Source organism: Crinia signifera, chromosome 7 (genome assembly GCF_055691185.1).
Source record: "Crinia signifera chromosome 7, ASM5569118v1, whole genome shotgun sequence".
Taxonomy (NCBI): domain Eukaryota; kingdom Metazoa; phylum Chordata; class Amphibia; order Anura; family Myobatrachidae; genus Crinia; species Crinia signifera.
In genome coordinates, this window is record NC_139223.1 from 195,656,890 (window position 1) to 195,677,526 (window position 20,637).

At 45.0% G+C, this 20,637-nt stretch overlaps 1 protein-coding gene across 1 annotated transcript in view; it reads left to right on the forward strand.

Annotated features, from left to right (window-relative positions):
• Window positions 1–20,637, forward strand: part of SLC25A12 (solute carrier family 25 member 12) — a 142,542-nt gene that overhangs the window by 74,395 nt on the left and 47,510 nt on the right. The window contains exon 10 of the mRNA XM_083154817.1: window positions 18,283–18,367. Coding sequence (XP_083010943.1) covers window positions 18,283–18,367 — 85 coding nt within the window. The remainder of the gene's footprint in view (window positions 1–18,282; window positions 18,368–20,637) is intronic.

Genomic DNA, 20,637 nt, shown 5'->3' on the forward strand with positions numbered 1-20,637 from the left:
GATGGATCAAACCCTCGAAAGAGGACAAGTTGTATCAAATTATAGCTATAATCTGATATCTATGTCCCCGAACTACAACAATAAATCTGCTACCCGAGGCTTAATTCTTTCAGGCACATATTTTTGTAAATGAATATCTGACTGAGGAAACACCTGGCTCACAAAGATCCATTTCTGCTGGATTAATCATGGAGTTTGAACGGCGTGTGGTTCCAAAGTCCCTTGGTGGAAACTCTGGGGGTCCACATTAAGAGTGATTGCTCCACAAGCCTCTTCACATGCACTTAAGCCTGCATTGCCGTAATATCCTTATACATCTGTGAGGTGGGGGTGGAGGGAATAATGAGCGGAGAGCTGGTGGGCACATTAGATAAGAAGTTTTCCATGAAGTCTCAAAGAAAATTGAAACTCTTTGTATGACCATCACAGAACTCTGACATGGGGTTACGCAATTGGGACGCCCAGGTCAGACGTCTGCGTAGTGGCGGAAGGAGTGTGTGTGTGTGTGTGGTGGTGGTGGGGGGAGCGGTAGTGCATCACTTGGAGGAGGGGGGGTGGAGGAGGTCCTGCACATGCCTATGATGAGCATATGAAGGCTTATGCTCTCATTGATCCAAAGACAGCAGGGTTTCTCCCAGTGTAATAAACAAACAGGCCGTTTCCAGCCGAAAATTTTATTTGGCACCAAATCACAGGGGATACTTAATAGCGATATAATACTCTATCATTGTATGGGCAAGTATGTAGGAACAGGTGCTAGGGAGTGACATGTATTCCATGACTCCGGGACAGTACAGAAGTCTTCAGGCCCCATACGCTACAGTGATTTGGGCCAATTTCACCTGTTTCTGACGGATCGGGACGAGAACTTGGGCCAAATCGGATGTGTATGACATGCCATTATACGCTTCGGCCCGGAGTCGGAGGTGGGAACTCATACGATGCATAACATGTTAAAGGACCACATGCAATCCATCCCCGGGCAGCTTGCGGGGGGATCGGATGGCCATACACTGCTGCGATACATCGCTGTAGTGTATGGCCAGCTATAAGGTGCCCATACACAGGTCCTAGTTGTCTGAGGCACAAGTCAGACCTGATTTCCATTGAACTCCCCCAGCAACTCCCCGGAAGGGCTTCCATATGATTTAGCATTTGGTGATGTGCCTTTTTTTTTTATTGCGCGGTGGCCTCATGCATACATACTACGAGCCATATGCATGCACAGTCTATCGATAATTGGTCGCCAAATTTGCACAGCAGCGATCAGGGCGGAATCAGGCCCTATATGCTGTCCGTTATTCTTAATTAAAAAATTGTTTCGCTGTAATGAAAGTAGGTCCGGACTATTACTTTGCATTATGACATTAAAGGCATAGAGAGGTGAATTAGATCCGAAATACATTCATTTCTATCTCCACGGGAACCCTTTACATGTAGCGACGTTGGCGTGACTGAGGGTATGAGTCATAGGGTCGACAACTATTGATCGGCAAGCCATAGTTCAACGCATGAAAAGGGTCGACATGACGTTTTTGAAGTTTTTTGGTGTCTGTCGCTTCACTCGCTATGCTTCGGGCACAGTGCCCTTTTACAAACCTTCCCAACCATTTTTTCCCCTTGAGCCATGTTTTCAGGTTAGGGAACAAAAAGAAGTCGCAGGAACCAAGTCTGGCGAGTACGGAGGATGCGGCAACAATTCATAGCGCAATTCATGCAATTTGGCCGCAACCATTCCGGATGAGGGAGCCGGTGCATTGTTGTGGTGGAAAAACAAAACTAACCTATGAATCAATCTGAAATTTGGTATGGCGTTGTTTGAAAGATGGTAGTACACGATCGTAATACCAACTTTCTTCAGCAACGCCACCCGTCTTCATCTTATTGATCCACCCTCGTATCTCTAGATATATAAGGCATCGGCTGGGTTGTATATCTGACGTGATATATTTGTGAACGACGCCGTTCAGATATATTACTCGTACACACTGGACGGCAATGCATCGATATATCGGCCGTTCAATCGAACGCACCTTTAGTGTGTCTTGAGGACCGAGTTTGGAAACGCTGGCCCTACTATAACCTAATCTATGTCCACTCGGATAGTAAAGTATGAAAAAGCACCTGTTTTGGGGAAAAAAATTGAAAATCTCATGTCTACCAATTGCATGTGTTGACCTTTTGGCCTATTGACCAGTAGAAGTTGACCTATTGACTGTCAACCATTTTATTGTTGACCAGCCAACCGCATCCCGTGACTGAGACGCTCCAAAACTACTTGTGTGCCATTCTTTTCTTTAAATTTAAGCTAGGCTGCAACAATAACTGCACAGAAATCCGCTGACACACGTACAGTCGCAGCCCTTCTTAAGGACAGGTGGCACCCAGAGTTCATAGGACAGGTGGATATTTTATTTTTCCATTGCAAGTGGCACAACTTTTTCTAAACATGAAAATTTCCTGTGCATTTGCTTTGCAGGGATGCACCGCACCGAGCACCATACATGTAAATGAGTTCATTTTTAAAAGCCTTTTAGAAATTCAATTTATTGTATATGTTGCATCATTATCGGAAAAATTGTCATCCTCATCATGTATCTTGTCTCTGAGTTATTTGGAGGAAAATAAAAGAATTGGGTGCATTATTTTTGGTAGATTGCTTCTGCCTGTAGACACTGCTTGTTGTAATAGATTTGGTTCCAAGCAGTATAAATGTGATATTAGTTTTATATTCTTGTCTCCTACAGTGTCGCTATTGGCAGATGATCTGTGATCGCGTCTTTAGCTGTTTTCACTTTACGGAGTTTGTGTAATTCCAGTATAGTGTAGCATATTCTCTAAATACATTATATTTCCTTAATGCCTTCACGCATCAGAGTTTTAATTGATCGGTTGTCTTGTCTGGTCATTTCTCCTATTGTTTTTCCTGCTGTTATGTTTTTCAGGTTGTGCATGTGTTTTTGTTATGATAGCCAATCACAATGATACCCCCTTCACACTGCATTTGTTAAACGGTATATTGCCGGGTTTTTTCCATTTCAAAACATTTAAAGCTGCAGTGGGAAAGCACCAGAGTTCACTTACCGGTAAAAGATGACCGGTCTTTCAAAGCGTTTAAAAAGCAGAGTCCTACACATTTCAGAGCCGTTTTTTATGCAGTGAGAATGGCTCTGAAACGGTAGTTTAGTAAAAACAACAGACTACAGACCTGTGATAGGCTGGCTGCCTTGAAATGTGTTCAGGGGATTAAACAGGCTGACTGATGTGAATGGTACTTAAACGGTATTTAAAACGGTAATCTACAGCAATGTGAAGGCTCAGACCCGTTTTAAATACCGTTTCAAAATACCAGTTTTTAAAACGTTTTTAGGCAGTGTGAAAGTGGTATGATGGTGTTCAGATCGTGACCACAGGGGGTGTATTTACAAGGTTCTTGTGTACTTGTCAGAGTGCTCCTCAAGCAAATGTTTAAAAAACAAAACAAAAAAAATCGTTGGTCAGCGATGTCCACTCGCATGTTACCAAGTTGATGCGGGGAGGCTGTTGTTTAGTCGCTCGCTAAGCAGCAAAAGAACGCCATGTAGCGAGCGATCCTGAATCAGGCCCTTACTCTCCTTGGCAAGGGACAACTTAAATTTATTCAAACTATTGCATCCCCACAACCACAAATCCATTTGCCTCCTCTTAAGCTGGCCATACATCAGAATGACCTGCATACAACCTGGTCGGCACAGCATGAGGTCAGAGGTCACGCTGCACAGGCCGCAGAGCCTACCTGAGCCCCCTTGAGCCTGGGTGCACTGTTCTCTCGCATCCTGCCTGGCTCCCTGAGAAACACCCCACCCGGCTGCCGGCAGCATCAGCCTGCCCAACCACCCACCTGGCTTCCGGCAGCAACAGACCGCCCAACCACCCACCCGGCTCCCGGCAGCATTAACCCGCCTCCTCACCCACCAACCAACCCAGCTCCCAGCTGCACCTGCCCCGCATATGTAAATAAATATGTGGGACGGCCAGGGCGTTTTCTTTTATTAGGGAAGCCAATCCCGGGTGTGACAAGGCCCTGGGATTGGCTTCCTTAATCGTATGTGCTTACAAAGCACATACAATCTGTCTATGACCGCAATGAAAGCCAACTGATCAGACATGCAGCACGTCTGCTCTGGGGGCCAACCTCTCAACCTGTGGGACCACTCATCGTAATGACATTACACATGATGTGTATACGATACATCACGCAACCTGACAAGATTGTGCCTTCATCGTTCAGGTGTATGGGGGCCTTTAGAGTGACCATGTACAAAGCTAGATTTGTGTCATCGCAGAAGAGTACACTTTACCTAGGGTGGGGCCATTTTATTTAGCAAACTAGACCTAATTAATGACTATGCAGTCTGCCCTGTTGTGTCTTCTGCCTCCAGTGAAGTCACTAGTTCCTAGTCAGTTGATAGGCTGTTGTCATTTTTCCCTGAAATTTTTTTGCGGTTCTTCCTGTAGGATCACACAGTAAAAAACATTTCCTCATAAGAACAAACCATTTCAGGGGTTTGGCAGAATCGCAGATAAAACCCGGCAGCCTCGCCTTATCGGGGCTAATTGGATAGACCCTGCTGAGACAATTACCCAGGGTAAATGATTGTGGGTAAATGGATACCCTCCTATGTGTTGATTCACACTAGACTGTACATAGCATATCTGCCACAGTGTAATACCAATTGTCCAAACAGCTGCCCCTCTGTTACCACATAATCCCATTTTGCTTCTGTGCCGGCTTCTGTTGAAGTCCTATATTGAGCTATTTACCCGGCACTTTTACTGTATAGAATTCTATTGAGAATTATAAAGACCTGTAAAATAAGGAACATACAGACTATCCCTGCACAAATGATCCGCTATTGTAATGTCACTCGTTTCACCTAATAAAGTTAACATGTGTGATTGCTGTCGCTCCAACCCGGCTGTGTGGCAGGACACGCTTCCATGTGCTGTTTTGACATGTTAAGGGAAACTGACAGAAGGACGTTGTTGTTGACTGTCTGAGGCGTTCTATATATTGCTGCTCTGAAAGCCGTTTATGAGACACCTGTTGGGGCAGCAAAATTAGGTGTCTGCGCAAAGCCTGAGAGAGAATTCAGACTGATTAATGTCACAGCAGTGATTAATCAAACCTAATTACTGTATTCAAGCAGCAGAATCCCCCCCCCCCCCTACCCATAAACTGAGTCTGCAAGGTGGGAGAGAGAGAGTGGGCATAGTCAGCTGGCTGGTAGCATAGTGGATGGCTATGTATAATATGGCATTTGGAAACGGTGTTTGGTCTTACATGCAGCATTTATCAATCTTTGGTGTTCTCGCTGCAGCTGAATCGGTAGTGCTCCCAGAATCCTCCGCTGTTTAGTTGAAGTGTTTGGCATTAGCCTAGGACCTTGATGGCTAACTGTGGCACTCCAGCTGCTGTTGAACTACACATCCCAGCATGCTCTGCTTCTATTTTGCTATTTAGCCATGCTAAATCTGATGCAGAGCATGCTGGGATGTGTAGTTCAACAACAGCTGGAGTGTCAAGGTTAGCCCTCAAGGGCCTAGGAAATCTGTATGTGATGTGTCACATGTGGCGATTTAGTTGCTGCACTAATGCTGCTTCCTCAGGCAGCAGGCTTAGTAACCAGGCAGCAGTGCAAAGCTTAGTTGTCAAATCTTTCCTGCGCACATGGCAAAGGTCATTGGCCCTTATTCTGATCGCTTCGCTCAGACCGGAATTCGGCCTACTTTCTGATGTTGTGTGTATACGCATGCGCAGAACCATTTCTGTGCATGTCTGTCCTGGCCTTCCGAGCAGGGGGTGGAGAGGGGTGTTGCGTCCTAAAAGGGCGTTCCCATGTAAATGCAGGGCGCGTGTATGGAAATGCAGTCATGACATACATGTGGGGGTGGGAGGCTGACTTAACTGGATGTCAGCTGCCCGCCCATATCCCTTCTTTTCTTCGCTCATATGTACGAGTGGTCTAGACCACTACTGCATGAGCGCTTTCCACATCATTCGATGGTCGCTGACATCCATTCACATGCCGACCGGCAGAATGCGGCGCGCGAATGGGCGGCACCGGCGATCCATTCGCTAGGCAGGGTTTGGTATATTCACTTCAGCCCGTGCACGGATCCAAGCGAAGCGCTCAGAATAAGGGCCATTGTCTGTCCAGACATTCCAACATATCCCATCCTGCATGAGGCGTGTTGAGCGCCTGGAAGCATATGGGTGTAGCTCTTGGTCCCCCGATGTAGCCACGGTTATTTTGCTAATGTTCCAAATATCACAAAGCGAGCATAGTAATTTCCCCCAGTCTACATAGCAGTGGAGTCTGATTGGTTGATGTCTTACCAATACGGGTAACTCACCATTGTTAAAATTAGAGCAGAGAAACTTTGTGTCGATGCTCTTATACTATAATGTCAAAGATGTGAAAAATGTCATGTTTCCCGCTCATGTTTTACGGGTCTGGTATAATTGGTCGACACAAGACTGTTGACCATGTTGACAGTCATCATGTTTATCTGGATAATATGTCAGCATGATGAACTGTCAATAAATAGTCACCATTGGTTTAGTGGCCTCTTACTATTTCCCAGCTGTAGATACGGCTCCACTGTCGTCTTCCGGTCCCTTGCAGCCATGTGACAGCCTCTTCCTCCCCCTTCAGCCTAACCCTAACCCCAACCTCCCACCACAGCCTCAAAAGGAAAATATTGGGCAAAACAATTGGGCGCTTCATCCGGTTATGTGCTGCCCCAAATCCACCAGAAAGGGACTTTCCCTTATGTCCCCAAAGCAGGAAATTGGTTAAAGTGATATTAGGGCGAAGATGGCTCTCCTCTGTGATTGCACTGGCTAAGCGCCATCTTCTCCACCTAATCCCACCACAGCCTAACCCTCCTGCCCGTATCCTATTTCTAACCGTCGGCATCATGCAACTGTCTACATTTCAAATGGTGACATTTCAGATGTTAACATTTTGAACCTGTCATCAGTTTGATCATGTTGAACTGGTGCCTGTTGATCGTTTGATCCAAGTCTACACTATAATCGTTTACGAGGTTCTTGCCGAACATTCAACCAGATATGTGATTTACGCAGCACACTGCTTGGGCTCTGGAGTTGAACCAACAAACATCCCATATTTCTGCATCAAATTGGTCTTCTGTATTGTTCTTTCAGCAGTTTCTTCTTTGATGACGTGACGCAGTAGTCATTTATCATCCACGGAACCCCTACAGATGCTCTCCATTAGTTTATCTGCTGGCTCAATTACCAGAGGACCTCCGTGATCCCCGATATGCAGCAATATTGAAGTAACTAGTTAGAGTGCGTTATCTGCTGCTATTTAATTGGGCAAGAGAGATGTATCCTTCAAAGAAAATTACAGTATTTAGCAGCATAGAAGTTTTCGCCAGGGAAGTGATTTCTTACAATGCGTACTGTAATCCTCCAGTTTCTGGGCGACTGAAGAAGCTTACGAGGAAAGGAATTGTCTTTGAAAGGGATAAAGATAACCAGGTGTTCCTAAGACAGGGAATCCTGCTCGGAGATGAAGGAACCTGTGTGTCTGCCTTTTCAGATCATCTCATAACTGCCCGGCAGCCATAAGTCAAACTTCAAGAGACAGTCTTACTTATTGTGGGATGTTTGGCTACAGTAAGTCTGCACTTTTTAATCCGCATTGTGTTTAATCCACAACAACCGCTATTACCAAAGAATGCTAAAGATCTGACTTGAAACATTACAATAACTGACTTCTGTTAGTGGGAATGTTCAGCAACAGCGTTTTACTGAACGGGTCCTAGCTGCATGGAACGTACTGCCAGTGCCAATAGATGTATTTGAAAATTAAGAGTAAAAATAGTTTAATCCTACAGGTCACACCTATTATGCAGTACTTTGCAGAGAAAGTTTCACTCATTCACATCAGTCCCTGCCTGTCCCAGTGGAGCTTACAACCTACTGTATGTTCCCTACCACATGCACATAAACGCTATGGTTCATTTTTGTCAGAAGACAATTAACCTACAAGTATGTTTTTGATTTATGGGAGGAAACTAATACCCCTTTTACACCCAAATCCCAGATCCGACCCGGTATTTGGAACACGGATCCAAGCCAGGTCGGATCCGGGATTTGCACCGTTTACACTGCGGTGCCTACCCGCAGTGTAAACGGGGGCGGCGCTTGGAGATGACATAATCTCCAAGTGCCGAGGCCCCAGACCGCCGTGCTGAGGGCAAGCCCAGCACCAAGGTAAGATGCTGGGTTGCCCCCAGCCCCCATGCACCCCCCCCCCCCCAGCCGATGTACGCAAGGTGAATGGATGCCGCACACAGGCATCCATTCACCTCCTCCCTGCCTCCGCTGCTGTCTGCACTCCTGTGGTCCATGTTGACCACAGGAAGCTGCAGTCCGGGGTTTGGGCTTCCCTCATTGCTGTAAACGGGAGCCGGGTTGGATGACCCAGCGTACCCATTGACATTGCCCTCTTCCCAGGTCCTGCCAGTGTTCTACTCTGGTCTAGAGATGGGTTGTTCGTGAACAAAGCGGTTCTTTTGGACGGATCCCATAAAAGAGTTAGGGGCTGATTTATTAAGCTCAGTGAAGTGATAAACTGTCTTGTTTTTATCACTGGCCAATCAGCTCCTAGCTGTGAAGTTACAGGCTTGGTTTGAAAAATGACAGGTAGCAGCTGATTGGCCGGTGATAAAAAACAGACACTATCACATCACAAGCTTAATAAATCTACCCCTGAGTGAGCCACCGATCCCAAAAAGGTGAACCGTCGTTCCTTTACTTTCAGTTTAGTTTTTCATTACAATGCATTTGCCTGAGCTCAGCACTGCCACCTGTGGCAGCTGAGATGTACTGACTCCGGAGAATGAGTACAGTGCTGCGACTGCAAGTGAAAGAACAAGGCTGCTGCTGCTAGGGATGGCCATCGGTGCAGACGCCATCGATGGTTGCCATCGATGGCGAATCTGCACCCAGCCATCGATCAGTGTTTTTACTCAGTCATGTATGTTCTTATTTGTTCAGCTCACGGTTTTACAGAAAAAGACAATAAATGATTGTAAAACAAATTATGCTTCGTTATTATCAAATTACCCCTTTTTTGTCAAAGTGATCCGATGATCAGTCTCAAAGATTCGTCTCTTTTTGCGGGATGACCACTTGATCCCAGCACTGGGGTGTTTGGGCTATCCTATTAAAGCCCGTATGGAGAACATGGTATCTGGGAGAACTGATGATATGGTATCCCGGAGCATGTACATACCGCTGCTAATTAAATATTCCCCTATTGCCATAATGGCTCTTACCTGTGCCCTAGTGATGCTGCATATACACTATATACTCTAATGATATTATATCTGTGAGAGAATTGTCACCTGTCAATAAAAGCAACAGAGCTCTAGGAAATTCTAAAGGGATTATGGGGAACTGCAAATAAACCATTCCCTTTTCCCTTTTTAATGAATAACACAAATGAGAACATAGAAATGGCCATTATCTGCTGTTGGCTCGTGTTCCGTTCTTTAAGGTTTTATTCAGTTTCCAAGTAAGGAACAATCAGTCATACACAGCATGCAAGTACAAATATATAACAATACATACAATTAACATAACACACATGTCAATGCAAAATGTTCAAGTAATGACCCACCGCTAAATGTGGATAAAGAAAGAAAAGGTTAAATGGCAAATCAAAGGTTAAATCAAAAGGGTCCTTTGGGTGACTGTAATAGATCACATGAAATAGAGATTCAGCAGGTCAATCCATATGGTCGACATGATCAAAAGGTTGACTGTGTCTAAGGTCGATAGGTTGAAAAGGTCAACATAGAAATGTGCAACGCAGGGGCGTAACTAGAACCTTGTGGGCCCCAGAGCAAAATCTTGCTATGGGGCCCCCTCCAGAGGGTCCAGGGGCACACTGACACACACACACATTGCACAAGCACCGGGGGCACACTGACACATGCACACACACATTGCACAGGGATCAGGGGCACACTGACACTGGCACCAACACATACATTGCATAGGGGCCAGGGACACAGACACACACACACACACACACACACACACACATATACATTGATCAGGAACCAGGGGCACACCAACACATACATATATTGCACAGGGACAAGGAGCATCCCGATAACACACACATTGCACACTGAAACACTCCACATCTGACATCTGGTTGTCGGCACCACATAACTCAGGTGATAACGCCCATAAAGGTTTAGCCCTGTACCCCTGCCAGCCCTGTCCTGGCAAAGGGGGGGCGGGATCGGTCGCCATGGCAGCCAGCCACGAGCACTGGGGAAGGTGGTAGCCAGACTTTGTGGGCAGCAAGTAATTGGTGCAGGGGGAGCAGCGGGCCCTGGGAACAGCTATGGGCCCCATAGCAGCTGCACCCTCGGTAGTTAAGCCAGTGGTCCAACGCAAAAAAAATGGACCCATTTTTTTTTTTTTTATGTCCATTTTTTTCACTGTTCATTTCACAGTCTGTGACCGTGATTAGTGCAAACGTAAATCCTCATGAGCTCTCCACACTCACAAAACAGGTTACTATTCCTAACCGCACTCCACATGGACTGGAATTGAAGCAAAAGTAAAAAAAAAAAAACTACTTGTGTTGACCATATCTAGGTCGACCTTTTCCTATCTGTCAAGCTTTTTGACAATGGCGACATTAAGTAGGTTGACATCACAATGTAAATGGCTGAGAGGTACAAGTGACTTATCCCGACACACTGATTGATTGTCAATCAGGGGCAGATTTATTAAGCCTGGTGAAGTGATAATGTGGCCAGTACTTTATGACCGGCCAATCAGCTTCTGACTGTCATTTTACAAACCCAGCCTGTAACATGGCAGGTAGGAGCTGATTGGCTGGTTATAGAGTTACAGCCACTTTATCCCTTCACCGACCTTAATAAATCTGCCCGTCACTTTGTGGAAAAAAATCCTTTCCGTGTCCGCAGTCGCTAATCACACGCTATGGTTGGCAGTGCCGCTTTGGTGCATGTGCAGTGGTAAACGCCGACATCGCTTACACCTTTATGTCCCTGTCTGGTACTTTTGTTACCTTTTTTGGGGGGATTTAAAAAAAAAAAAAACGCATGGACCTATGCTACACATACAGCACAAATCTAGCTGCCCAATCGCTGCCGTCCATGTATGCTGTCAGATGTATTTTCATGGGATGCAGTCAAAATCCCGACGGTGAAAATCCCGACGACATTTAAAATCCCGACAAGGTCAAAATACCGACAGTAAAAATACCGACATGGTCAAAATACCGACAACCATTGACCGACAGTAAAAATCCCGACATGGTCAAAATACCGACATAGAATGTAGACAGTTGAAAACGTCAACATGACTTTCGATTGACATGTCGACATGAGTTTTTTTCACTGTTTTTTGACCCGACATGTGCCGACCGGTCGGTATTTCATGCCCTACCATCCACTAGGGCGTGGTGGGAGAATAAAATAGTGTGCCAAGCGCAGTGAGGCGCCGTGCCCGAAGCATCGCGAGCAATGCGAGGGGCTGCGGTTGACTTCCAACTGTGTCCATGTCGACTGTGTCGGCACATTCCGGGTGAAAAAAAAAAACATGTCGGCCTGTCGACCGACTTTTTTTACCTGTCTACATTATATATGTCTGTATTTTGACCTTGTCGGTATTTTGACCGTCGGTATTTCATACCAAATCCTAAGAAGAAGTACTATAATACAGATTTTTAGAAATGCTTGTTACAATTCCTTCCTAAGTCGGCATTTATAGGAAGTGTTGCCTGCGTCCCAGTAGTGGTGTTTTATCATTGTTCTATGAACCTGGGTCACTGACCTGAAATTGCAGGTTATAGCCCCGATACTAAAGAAAACCCGCTGAATTATTCCCATGTGCTGATCTGTACTGAAGCGTCTTGTAGTGTCTTACCTCTCAGGGCAGGCCCACTCTCGTCCCACCGGGCCACAGCACTTGTTGGTTTTCCTTTCATGTTTTTATGCAGATGATACCCAATATGCTATGTAGATGTTTCTGCTTCATTTGAAACTCTTTAATGTCTCCTGGAGTTTTCGTGCGATGTAACTGCGGCACAGCAAATTTGATATCATTATTTAGGCTAAATGTTATGTTTGTTTTTCAGACGGATTTGCCTTCTTTTGATAGCCTGTTAGAATAAAGTAGAATTTTATTTTAATAATATAGACCGGTGGTTCTCAAACTCTGTCCACCACAAACCAAACAGTTCATGTTTTCCAGGTCACCTGTGGACCTTTGAAATGTGTCAGTCATATACCTGTGCCCCACTGGGAGGTCTGGAAAATGTGAACTGGTAGAGCAAGGCCGGTGCTAGCTGCTCTCCCCAGCCCAGTGCACGCTGCTCATTGCTGTGTGCTGAGCTGAGGAGAGAGGTAGCTGCAGTGGGAACCTGTTCTCTCTCTCCCTGCCTGGGGGTGTGATCCACCCGCACCCTGCTGAATTAGAGACAGGTAGTAGGGGCTTATTTCTCATATCTTTGGGGCTGACAATTGCACACTACCCTGGCTTAAAGTTAATTGGTCCATATATATGGTAAATAAGTAAATCAGTAGATACCTGCACTCAGAGCTGCCATCAGGAATTTTGGGGCCCAGCACTCCTTTCCAGTGCCTACTATCTGGCATCCCCTCCCCGGCTCCCTGGTCCCTTCGCCGGAGCCTGCCCCCCTGCTCCCTCCACGCAGCTCTCTGGTCATCGGCATCCCCCGCCTGGCTCTGGGCTGCATATTAGATTTAGAAATCTTATGTGCAGCCTGTCCGACCTCCTGACTCTGATCCAAGGTGCACGGGACCGTGCTTCGAGACGGACGGGATGTCTACACATGCAGTTTGGGCCGATTTCACGGCCCGATATCGGTGAAATCGTGCCCAAATCGCATAATTTATGAGGGGCCTTTAGCCTCAACTTCTATATGTAAGGGACGCAGAGCTGTATTGAGGCTTTAGGATCCTGGGGCACTATGGGTACCATAAAAAGCAACATTTAGGAGGCAGCCAATGTCATTAAGAACTATGCAGCTTAAAGGACAAGGAGTACTGGAAGTGATGAAATGACCCCCACAGAGCCCTTATCTCAACATCACTGAGTCTGCCTGGGATTACATGGAGAGAAATAACTACTTGAGTAAGCCTAAATCCACAAAAGATCTGTGGTTTGCTCTTCAAGATGTAAGTAACAACCTCTGTGCCGCGTTCCTTCAAAATCTATGGTGACAGCATACCTAGAAGAATTTATGCTGTATTGAAGGCAAAGGGCGGTCACACCAAATAATGATGTGATTTAAATTTTCTCTTCTGTTCATTCACTTTGCAATTAGTTAATTGATAAAAAATAAACTATTAATACTTCTATTTTCATGATGCCCCAAAGCAGCTCAGCCACATCCGCCCATGGAGCGCCATACCACAAACCCATCCCTAATACTGACATATTGCATGGGACTTGGCTCCAGTCAGATAAGTGCAGGATACAGATAGGACTTTGAGTACTGCGATATTGGAGAGGTGTCCGCTTCAGGGCTGTCGTCCAGCTGTATCTGTCTTTGTTGTATTCGGCAGTTCAGCCCCACTTCTTCGGTCTGCTTGATCCTGCTCTCTCCTGAATGTCCTCATACCTCTCTGACTGTTCGTTCTCTATTTCCTCTATGGATTCCACATTAACCAATGTTTTGTCCTTGGATGTCTTCTAATCTCCTTTGTTAAATCCACCCCATCAGCTCCTTTGGCCTCCAGTTTCCTCTTTATGTTGACTTATCCTCCACTATCCTCTCTCCTTACTCTTATGTCAAGATGTCTCCTCCCACCTTCCTGAATAACCTTGCCTCCCTTAAATTGATAATTTATTTACCGCACCACCATTTCATCTAGCCCACAAGTGCTCTGTCTTTAAATTATCCTTGACACGTCCATCTCCTTTACCCAACATAGTCTATACTTGTTGCAGAGCTGCCATTTCCATCTCAGAAATATCTCAAAGATCAGACCATTTGTGACCCTGGAGGCAAGAACCTCATTTACTCAATGGTCATCTCTACAATAGTCTACTGTAACCTCCTCTTATCTAGCCAACTTGTCTTCACTCCAATCTGTCCACAAAGCTGCTGCCTGGCGCATCCTCCTCTCAAAACAAACTATCCCCTACAAGCCCTACAGTGGAACTTAATTCAAGCTCCTTACACTCACTTACACAGCCCTAACCCGATACTCTGCGCTTCACAAATGCTGCCTCAGCTCCCAACTAATTACTTCCTCCCACTCCGGCCCAAGATTTTGCCCATGCTGCTCCCTACCACTGGAACTCACTCGATGCTCAAGACCATCTTCTTCATCAAAGTATTCAACTCTTCTCCTAGCCCACCGTTCCGTTCTCCTCGCTCATTGACTCTCCCTTCTGCGTAACCCATGTCTGCAAGCCCTTGTGTCTTAGACTGTAAACTCACGTGCTTTTCCTTCCCTTCCTTTTTTCCCTGTCCACCATCTACAATTGCACCTACTGCGTATTTGCATATTATGACCTCTGACACAGCGGTGGGCATATTCTGCAATGTTCTGTACTCAGTCACTTTTTTTTCATGTTTTATTCATAATGTATCTGCTCATGTATCTTGTAAGGTGCTTAAGACCTCCTTGTGGTGCCATATAAATAAATGATAATAAAAGATGGCTGCCTTTATAGTGGCCAAGTGGTTGGCACATTTGGTGAAACATGTCTGCAAACATAGTTACATAGTAGGTGAGGCTGAATAAAGACACGTCCATCTAGTTCAACCTATGTTTATAATAGTTTATCCCTTGTTGTATAGTATGTTCCGATATTTTAAAGACCAGATTATGTTACTTATTTGCTTAATCTTTCCTCGTAGCTTAAATTCTCCATTCCCCTAATAAGCTTTGTTGCTCTTCTTTGGATTTTTTTCTTATTCTATGATGTCCTTTTTATAGTGTGGAGCCCAGAATTGTACTCTGTATTCGAGGTGCGGTCTAGCCAATGATTTGTACAGAGGCATAATTACTTTTGAGTCCCTAGTTTCCATGCCCCTTTTAATACATGCTAGAGTTTTGTTGGCCTTTTTTGGTGCTATATTACATTGAGCACTACACCCCAGTTTGTACGTAGAAGAATATAAACCAGGGGCCTCTCAAATTAAAAATTAAAAAAGACAATACTCCACGTCATTTGTAATACTAAATATGCATGTCATTTAATATTGATATTGGATTCTAAGATTCATGAATGAACTCAGATAAAAACTTTGGTGGCATTTCTGACGAGTGTTCCTGCCCATATTCTGGAGAGGTTAAACATACTGAGAGAAACCATGCAACAAAGGTCTAGTGACATTGCAGCTATCATCAGGAGAGCGGGTTTTAATCCCTCTCTTAAAACATAATTATAGGTGGCCTTTTGAACTTTTGCAATTATCTTTGTTCGTTAGCAAGTGCCCGAGCAGGCTTTGCTGGGCTAGAGCTGTGCTGATGGCAGTCTGTCTGTATTGAGTGAATTCCCTTACAGTTGAACTTCTCAAGCTTGACTCTGCCTGATAAAACTGGTGGCGCATATACATCCATGCTGTCATCATCCAGATCACATTAATTTAAAGAGCAGCCAGTGTGAGACGCTATTTAACCCTTAGTGTCTGTGTGCGTGCGTGCATGTATATATAGATATAAATACACTGTAATATATAATGCACCTAAATAGGTGTTGCCATAAATACATAATGCACCAGGGAAGCTGCAATCTTTCTAATGTTAAAGGGACAGGCGTGGGTGCTGTCTGGGGTTTTAATGGGTTCCACTGAGAAAGGGGTGGGGGATATATGATATTCGGGGGAGTATGGTAAGGAGGAGTTGTTCTGCTTGATGGATGATTGGGGTTAGTGCTCAGTCTCTGTGGGGGAGGTGGGGTATTTTGCGAAATGTAGAGGTTTTTGGTTTGTCACAACAGCTTAAAGGTCTGGTGGTCACCACACTGCCAAGTATATAAAAAAAATGGCTTCCAAACAGGTGTAATGATGTATTATTCCCGCCTATTTTGGTGTTGCTTCCACCTACTTTTGATTTGTTGCCGCCCACTTGAGGCCACTTCTAGAAATTTTTCCATGGCTGCTTTTAGTTCCCATGATTGTATGAAGGAGGGCCCTCCATTTTTGACAGCAGTTGCAGCCCCATTAAGTTTCTAAGGTTTCTATGGGGGATGCGGCGCTGTCAGATTTACCCAGCAGAATTTGGCCCCGGTAAGTAATCCCATCTGAGGCTGATGTTAGCTGCTATAGCCTATGGGCTATATTCTGCTAAAAATAGCACCCTCCCTCCCGGGAAATGGGCACCGCAAATGGCGGTGATAAGAAATAACAATTTTCAGGTCTAATATGTGATAATTGAAACATAGGGCGGGATTCTCCAATAACCCCCGCAAGCACATCGCCGGCACTCGCATTGTTAATAATCGCATATGCAGTAACATATGCGATTATTAACGCAAAGGCGATGACCGGCGATGTGCAGGGGGTCCCCCCTCCCTCCCTGCACCCTCAGCCTGCTGTGTGACGGCTCCTCTTCCTCCTCCCTGCACCCGGAAGCGGTGCAGGCAGGAGGAGATCACTGGTCCAGGCAGCACAGCAGGAGGCTGCCCGGACACAGGTGAGGGAGGGCAGCGCGGATCGGCGGGGGGCACGCGGGGCGAAGGGAAGCCCGTAGGCTTCAATGGGGTTACGCCATCTAGAACTGGCGTAACCCCCGCAGCGAAGCCCCGGCGGTGGTGCTTTGCTGCATATGAAATTGCCGTAAAAACCCCGAAAACAGGGTTTTTACGGCATTTTTAGTTTGGGGAATCTCGTCTATAAGCTCCTATGTATTTTGTAAGGTGTAATATATATAAATCAATGATGGTAATAAAACAATACCCGTCAAGGTTTTAGGGAGCCATCAAAATACCAGCAGTACTAATTTTCACTCGTGCTCAAGTATGGCTATCCTGAAATCCTGCACTGTTGTTGTGGCTTGAGGACTGTTCTTGGCAACCAAGGCACATGTCAAATGCAGCACTGTACAGAGGGAAACCTATATATTATTATTTAATTTTCTTCATTGATCGAACATTGTGTTTCGGTTTTTGGTGTTTACATGCTACTTGTTTTACCAGGAAAAATAATGGCAGTTGGGATTATATATATATATATATATATATATATACATGAATATGTGGGGACATGGTATCTATTTACTAAGACTTGGACTTTGATAAAGTGGACGGAGATAAAGTACCAGTCGATCAGCTCCAAGCACAACTTGTGATGTGGCAGTTAGGGGCTTATAGGCTGGTAGTTCATCTAAGTCCACTTTATCCACGTCCAATGCTTAGTAAATAGAGCCGTAGTTTCTGATTTAGGCCCTGTTAGCAGTCCTTATTTATTGGGGCCGATTCAGACCTGATCGCTGCTGGGTGAATATGCAGCGAACAGATAGACGCCACCCCGCTCTAGTGAAATCTCGCCTTGCGAATTGATGTGTCCGGCTAACAAAGACTTTGCAGTCGCTCGAAAATTTCCAAATGCCATCGCAAGACGCTCACCAGCAAATGATTTTTACACTTGGCACCAGTTATCACAAGCTCGTGGTAGCCAGGGACTTACTTGTTGCCTGTGATGAATACAGGCATACCCGGCCTGGAACAGATGTCACACACCCTCCCTTAAAATGCTTGGGCATGCGGTCACTTTCCTTAACACTCCCAGCAGGGTTTTTCTTTAACACTCCTATTGAATGTCTGGTTGCCAATCCCAGACGCCTACTCCCTGTCATCAACTTGCAAACGGAGAGCGAGGGGAAAAAAGTAGCAGGATTCCTTTGCTAGCAGGTGCCGCGCATTGTGGCCCATACTCAGTTCAGCGATAATCGACCGCTTCGATTTCGCTCAGCGGCGAGCAGGTCTGAAACGGCGCCGTTAAGTCTTCTTTTTCCATTCATTCTTTTTATTCGTTTATTTAAAGAAAAAGTTTAGTTTTCATGTAAATATTTGGTCCCCCCCACAAATTGTTTTAGTTGTGAATGATACTGTATTATCTGCCACAATTGTACCCGTAATGCAACCTGCAATTTACATGATTATGTGTACCAGAAAATGTTGTACTTTTTGCATTTCTTTAGTTTCCATTAACTTTTCCATGTTTCCATCTATAGCAATCCTACAGTGACGTGGGTAGACCTATCTGGCTCCAGGCTGCTGAGTCTGCTTACAGATTCACTTTGGGTTCAATTGCTGGAGGTGAGTGATATGCCTGTGCGCTTGGGTTAATGTAATATTATCTCTGCAGAGCGGCACAGATCAGCGAAGGTGCTCTGCATTGTTCAATAGAGCAGGAACTGGAGGCCTATTTTTTGGCCGTGATCACAAGGCACCGCCGGCCCGCCTGTGCCACCTCTGGCTCCAGACAGTCTTGAGTGTAGGCATTCCATAATAACGCACTACTTCCGGATACAGTACTCTGCGCTCACGTTAATTATGTGTGTATAGAGGCATTTGGTGAAATGAAAGAAGAGAGAAATTAAGAATTTCCAAAATAATGTTGAAATCCGAGTAGCAAAGAAATACTTTTTTGGGGGCAATTTTTGGATTTTTTTTTTTTTTAGTCTTGAAAAAGTTTTGTACATTGAAAAATGGACTAGGAGACCCGGTTTATTTGGGGGGAACAAAAATCACTGTGTGTCTTTATGATGGATACGTTTCAGGATGCTTGTATTCTGTAAAAAGACTGTAATATACGGTGCATTAAATAGCCGAAAAGTATAATAGTGAAATACTATTATTCTTTTTGGAATTTTTGTGTTTGCTGAGTAATCCAATGCAACTATTTCATATATACAGATGGAGCCATCCTCATCTGTCCCTTTAATAAAATAAAGTGAGCCAGAGCTGTCGGACTTCATCTTATGCTCATCCCCTGATGTATTGTTCTATGTATTGTATTGCAGCTGAGAACAATAGATGATAATAAGCCTTGGTGAGCCATGGCTCAGCAGAGAAGGCTAGTTGTGGAAGGATCCATCTGTAGTGCAATACGTGTAACTTTTTGTGGCAACATATTCCTAGTAGAACTTACCACACTCAAAGTATTCTCTAATATTATGGATCGGACTTCTCGCCAAACCTTATAGAAAATAAAAATAATGGTGTCTGAGACTCTGAGGCCTATTCAGACCTATTCGCACAGGACCGAATTCAACTTCGTCCCCGATGGTGGGGGTCCGCGCATGCACATAGTCAAGGGGTCTTCAGATAATCATAAAAATAAAAAGTACATATTTTCATATAAACTTCAATTGAGTAAAACGCCCACCGTAGTATTATTACAAAATATTCCTTCATATTTGTATTGTAGCCCAGTACAAAAAAAATAATAATATTTTTTTTATAACCTCAACAGAAAAACAAAATCCATATTTAAATAGAAGTTAGGTCATCTGCACAGCCAATCACAAAGTAATAGTGATTGGCTGGCTTGAGGGAAAATGCAGTTACATTGTTACTGTCCCATCCATGAGTCTCCAGGCTCCTTTTTAAACAAATGCTCAATATACAGTATTTGTGAATACTACAGGATGTCTTAACTTTTATTGTCAATGTCTATTTTCATTTTACTTTCCATTTGTACACAAATGGTATAATTTTATTTAGCATTTACTTAAAGTTCAAGATTGTCCGCAAAAAGCTTTAACCCCTTCCCGACATTTGACGTACATTTACGTCATGGTCGGGAAGCACTTCCCGACACATGGCGTAAATGTACGTCATGGATTTAAACTGTCACCGCGTCTATAGACGCGGTGACAGTTTCAACATGTCTGCTGTCCCTGACAGCAGACATGTCCGTGCATGCCCAGGGGGGGCTGCGATGCCGCCCCCCCGTCGGCGATCGCTGTGATTGGCTGTTCAGTGTGAACAGCCATTCACAGCGTTTTCCTGTGTCACCGGCGAATAACGTTCGCCGGTGACACGGGATCGGAGGTGATTGGTGCTGTAAAGTACAGCACCAATCACCGCGGGGTGTAAGGGTGACACTGGTGTCACCCCACCTCACCCCGCCCGCCCCCAAAGGCCGTGATTGGTCCGTCGGACCGACGGACCAATCACAGCCATGGAGGGGGGTTTAAACTAACGGTGACTGCACTGCAGACGCCATTCCGGTCTGGAATTGCGTGCAGTGCGGTCACCGTGCCTAGCTGCCGCGATATACTGACCAGAACCTTGCTCCATACTTACCTGATCACTGCTTCATCACTGCTTGATCACTGCTTGATCTGTGCTTGTAGTGTGCTGGATGCTTCCTGGATCCTGTTGCTACTTGTGCCTTCCTGTGCTGTGAAATTGTGCTGCTGCAGTGTAATAGCTAGATAGAGAGATAGATAGAGAGAGATAGAGAGAGATAGAGAGAGATACTGTGCTGTGAAATTGTGCTGCTGCAGTGTAATAGCTAGATAGAGAGATAGATAGAGAGAGATAGAGAGAGATACTGTGCTGTGAAATTGTGCTGCTGC